The following is a 5,876-nucleotide window of genomic DNA, read 5'->3' on the forward strand; positions in this document are numbered from 1 at the left end:
GAGAGAGAGAGGGAGAAAAAGAGAGCGGAAAAGACTGGCGATAAGCGGCCCGTCGATCATCGTGTACATGTTGATACGTTGATATCGAAGTAAGCCGCTTCTCTGACATTATTCTTAAAATTTAACGCTATCTCCGACTCCTGCAGACTCCCGGAGGAAAGTGAAGCACAATCGGTCGTCTTCCTGTTCGCGCAGCGAAGTTTAACGCGTGCGATTTAATGCGTAGGATTAAATAGTGGTTAAAATTTGGCAGCGATTATGACACGTTTTTTAATGGGAGGAAAGATGTCTCGTTGATGTCGTGCTTCTATACGATCGCGCCTCATTTCCCTCTGATGATATTTCCTATCGGATAGAAGGTGGTCCACCTCGGAGAGGGTTGATTTTCTAAAGATCGCGATTGAGACAGGCAGGTGAAATATTATTTCTATCTTGCGATTGACCGAAAGTAAATCGAGTAAGGTCTGGTAAGCCCCATTTCTACTAATATAATTTTAATCTCCGTTTAATTTGCTCCTTATCTTTCTAATCTTAGAGCTAGGAGTCAAAGTCACATTATGTACTACTTTGAAACATTTGATTGTCCAATTAAAAAAAAGAATTTTACAAATTGATTAATTAAAGAATCATTAATTAAAGAATCAGCTAAAGTATCATCAACGTACGTTGACTGTAGCCGGCATACTAGAAGAAGATAAAAAATAATTTAAATCGAGATCAAAATTAATCTAAAATGATAAAAATGGATAAGTAATTTTCGGTCTTGATCATGAGAGGTGTTTTTCGTATTGATAGAGACGATCGCAATTGTGATTTTAGATCTGCGGCATAATGTACATAATTAATGTATATTCTATAGAAAAGTTGTAAGCTATAAGCTATAAAAAATTGACCATTACAGTCGAATATGAAAAAAATAATCGACTGTGATTGGTCAATTTTTTACGGCTTTACGGTTTACGACTCTTAAAGTAAGGTTGTCGATCTAGACTTCTGAAAATAAAATCTACTTAACTAAAATAGATTTTATCTGCGCGCAGAGGTTTTTTCTCAGATTTTTCACCATATAAATAAGTGAATTTATAGAAATTTAATACTGCAAAGTAATGATTCATTCATTTATTTTAGTATTAAAAGCTCACTATTACTCAATGCTCTTTTAATCTTAAACTAATAAAAATAATTACCCAATCGACACCAATTGAAAGTAAGATGACCTCAATGTTATATAATTCCGCAATTCAACTATATAAATGTAATATATTGTTGAGTGTGAAATTGTAATATTGAAGGCAACTCATTTTCAATTGGTGTCGATTGGATAATTATTAGTTTGAGATTAACATTGATGTCATGTCACTTCTAGTTTGAGTTGACTGGATAATTATTCTTTTAGTATTGAATTGTTTTTCTCTTCTTTTTCTTACATTAGGCCTGTGTTACACCTTTCTCATATGCTTGTGATACGCACATTGATTATTCAATTGCCACAAACCTATGGGACCTACAGTTTCAATACCGATTTCCAGCGGATTTTTCGAGAGGTGTTTCTGTAAGCAAGGATACTCTCGAGAGGTTGCCGGCTTTTTCCGAGAGGAGACACGAGCATAAATATTTTGATCCCTATTAGGCTATGTTCAGATTCTCATCTGAGTATCACCTAGGTATCATTCTGTTGTTTACCGAACAAACAAGGACATGACATCTGGAGAAACACCCAAGTGGGAATCTGGAACACGTCTTTGTGGGATCAAATCCAGAACTTCTGGCATGATAGAACAGTGCGCTGTTTATCTCGTTCGCGCTCCAGATATTGAATTCAATTTCTATTAAGTACGTTTAATTATCCGACACTATTAAATCACAACAATAAACAAAAGCGGGATATACGTTTCCCGCTTTAATCAATTTCTCACTATTAAATCACGGGTCTATCGCGAATTATATAAACGCGCGCATGGTTGATTATTAAGTTAAATCGTGATGCGCAAAAAGAGCCGCGTGACTTCGCGAGTCGGCTTCGCAAAAACGAGTTGGATGAATCTTTAGCAAGATCCAAGCTGAGAATTTTCACGAGAAGACAACCGAATAATGGGAAACGCTGATGTAAAAACTCGACTCGGAATCGCTCGACAATTCGCCAACATAGCGAATATTGTAGTAAATTTGCTCCATTATCATCGTTCTCGGAGACTTAGGCCGCGTTATCTCGCGTTTTACGCAGAGACGAGCCTTGCGATAATGGTCGGTCGGGCGCAAAGTGCACGGTCGGATAAGGCGTTGAAAAGTGGTTCTCGTGACTTTCTTAATTCACGTCGTGCATCGGACGACGTTACAAAATCCGGCGGTTTCGCAATTCCATCGTGCTGCAATTCACTAACGCCACATATCGCTATGATTGACGGCAGGCTGCCGGTGGCGACGAGCTCGGATCGACGAGGACGACGACGACGACGACGACGGAGGAAGAAGAGGAGGAGGCGGAGGAGATGCACCTCGAGGATTATCACGGCGAGCGGAGCGAGGAGGACGACGTGCGACGCCCCGTTCTGGAGCAAGATGACTTCGTCGACGACGGTTCCCTGCCCGATCTGATGTCCATGGCGATGACCGGCATAGGCATTGACGTTGTCCAACCGTACTGTTGGACGACCTCGCAAATGACGGACAACAGCGTGCTCTTCTCCCCGTTGGAAATCAGCACGGATCCGAGGGATTATCTCGACTGGGATCAGGTACCCGTTGTCTTTCAGTATCCTTCCAACGGCGATGGAATGTCGCCGGCTGATAGCACCTGCAGCGAGGCGATTACGCCGACTTGGAGCAATGCGATGACAGCGACGACGACGATGACGACGACGACGACGACGACGACGACGACGATGACGACGACGACGACGACGACAACGACGACGACGACGACGACGACGATGACAACGATGACGACGGCGACAGATCATGGTGAGGATAAGTCATCAGACTGCCGGAAGTTACCATCGATGGGCTCAGCCTTCTCCTTCTCGCGCACCTTCAACAACACGATTTTTCCGGAATACGGAGCAGAATCACAGAACGATTATCAGGATTATCCCGATTGCCAAGAGGACATGGTGTCGCTGTTGATGAGTATTCAAAATGATGTCACGGTTCAGAACTTCAGTCCCTCGATCGCCGACGAATTTGACCTCAGTCTGATCAGAGGTGACCCAACATCGTTGTTAAGCAATGTGGACTCGCCATCGTCATCATCGATGACTTGTCTCGCGAGCGATGAACAGCAGGAACCATTTCAGAGCTTTAATCCGCCGTATTACGCGGTTGGACATCTCGTTTCTTCGCAGCAACAATCGACGACGATCAATCTCGATGGTGAACTCGTTGGAGCGATGGACAATTTCGGCAATCAAGTGATTCTGCCGCGGAACGAGGGCCTGCTGCTCGGGAATAATCGACGGATCACCAGATCGAAGATTGCTGAGACCGAGAAAAATGACAAATCTTATGGTAAGTACGCAGTGCATTGTCTTTATTTACTTTAGAGAAATTTAGTCTTTTATCTCGTTTCGTCAGGATTTATTTGTGATTTTTATTAAATTAATAAAGGCATTAAAACGAAAAAAATCGTATATAAATTCTTATTTCTATATGGAAAGATGGTTTGATGAATCTAAAAATTCAGTTACTCTCTAACATCTTTGGAGTGGAATCCAACTTGAAAGAGAGAAAGCTCATTTTTAAAAGCTCAATTGTCATTCTTTGACATTCTTTAGAATTAGATTCTATTCTAAAAATTTTTTAGAAAATAGGTATATATGGATGTGAAAATAATTTTATGGACAATCGAAATAATTGTGTCTAGAATAGTTGCTAGTTAAAACTTATTGCAGTTGCTTATCAGGTTCAAGTTTCGTACATAATTATTTCGATGATTCAACAAATTATTTTTGGATCTGTATCCATCTAAATTTTTAGATATTTTAACAACATATTCTTTCCGTGCGTGTTCCAAATATTTCCGTCATCCTTGCAAAATTAATAACTTTTCAGATAAAGTTCAAAATCGGAGCATCCTTAAGTAGAACACATAAGTCACAATAACATCATAAGAACGTCATCATAATTTTATTTATCACTTATGTAAGTTTTTTTTTTAATTGACAAATAATGTCATGATGATGTCTTATGATCATTACAACTTAATTATGATTCTACTCGAGTAAGACCCAAGCAAAACAACATCATATGATATCAAAATGATGTTAAAAGATAACTTCAAAATGATTATTAAAAGTCATCATGATTATTAAAAGTCATTTTTCAATCATTTCCGATTCATTTTAATATGTCATTTTGACATTATTATGACTTGTTGTTCTGCTTGGGGATGTCTTAAAGAGAATTTTGAAGAGAATCATCTTATGTCCCAATTTTAGACTTTATGTTGTCTAAGCTTCCAATATTTTTAGCGTCATTAGACTTGCCGTAATGCAACGATCCGAATATATGTGGCAATTCTTTGGGCATACGCAATTTCTGCTCCAGTTGCGCGTGTTTATGTTTCGCATGCATACGTCACATTACAGATTGCGCGAGACCAGTGGATGATAGCCTCACGTTGGCTTATCAATGCCGCTGGATCGACTGCGGCTGTGCATTTACGGAGCAAGAGGGCCTGGTGCGACATATCGAGAGGCGACACGTGGAGTCGTCCTCAACGAATGCGCATGGCCACGGTAGACGGATCCAACGGGACCGGGATAAAGAGCGAGATGGCAAGGAGGCGGGAGAGGGTTTCCCTGGAACGGCCACGATGACGGGCCGCGAAGACGAGTTCGCTTGTCTGTGGCAAGGATGTCCACGCGCTCGACCGTTCAACGCGAGATATAAATTGCTAATTCATATGCGGGTACATACGCAAGAGAAGCCGAATAAGTGTCCGGTTAGTGTCCTCGTATCTTTTTCACGATTTTAAATTTTAGTGATTTTTATGATCTAACATCTATCCTTATTTTGGAGAACTTCATATTTTAAATTTATGAAGATTTTTAAAAAAAAGAGTACTTTAAAAAGAATACTTTAAATTTTATAAAGTCATAAAGTTTTTTTAAAATTTATAAAATGAAAAATCTTAAAAATCTTAGAATATGATATTTCTAAGTTTATATGAAGAATTTAAAAAATATATAATAGACTTTTTCATTTTTGAAAAATTTAATTCGTATAAAAAATCTGAAAATTTAATTCATATAAAAAATCTGAAAATTTTTCTAAAAAATTACGAAATTATACAGAAATTCTTAAATTTGTATAAAAATTCTAAAAAATTATGTAAATACTAATTGTTTTCCATTATCAAAAACTTAATTTTTTTATCGTTTTTCAACAAAGCATTAATTTTTTACTATTACTTCTTGTTTCAGTTTGCTGGCTGCAAGAAGGCCTTCAGTCGTTTGGAAAATTTAAAGATCCACCAGAGATCGCACACAGGCGAAAGGCCTTACGCGTGTCAACACAATGGATGCTCAAAAGCATTTAGCAACAGCAGTGATCGGGCCAAGCATCAGAGAACGCATTATGACAGAGTATAATAGCTTTCTTACTTTTCACGCATTAAAAAATCGAAATTGCAATTTAAATTTCTTCTTCAAAATTTCTCATTGCTTTTTATATTTATTTATTATATATTATTTTATTTAATTGTTGATTTAATATGATCTTACACTCGGAAAGCTGTACCGATATATATTTTTTATGGCACGTATTACAGCTTATTTGATATTCTAGAAAAATTAATTATAAACTTTATAATAGGTACAAGTTATAAATATTTATAATAAGGTAACTGTACCGAATATAATGTACACACACACACACAT

At 38.1% G+C, this 5,876-nt stretch overlaps 1 protein-coding gene across 1 annotated transcript in view; it reads left to right on the forward strand.

Annotated features, from left to right (window-relative positions):
* Positions 1-2,489: 2,489 nt before the first annotated feature.
* LOC105621359 (zinc finger protein 544-like) overlaps positions 2,490-5,876 on the forward strand; it is an 8,197-nt gene continuing 4,810 nt past the window's right edge. The window contains exons 1-4 of the mRNA XM_012202823.1: positions 2,490-2,829; positions 2,941-3,504; positions 4,584-4,939; positions 5,421-5,582. Coding sequence (XP_012058213.1) covers positions 2,490-2,829; positions 2,941-3,504; positions 4,584-4,939; positions 5,421-5,582 — 1,422 coding nt within the window. The remainder of the gene's footprint in view (positions 2,830-2,940; positions 3,505-4,583; positions 4,940-5,420; positions 5,583-5,876) is intronic.

This window comes from Atta cephalotes (assembly GCF_000143395.1).
Source record: "Atta cephalotes unplaced genomic scaffold scaffold00033, whole genome shotgun sequence".
Lineage (NCBI taxonomy): Eukaryota > Metazoa > Arthropoda > Insecta > Hymenoptera > Formicidae > Atta > Atta cephalotes.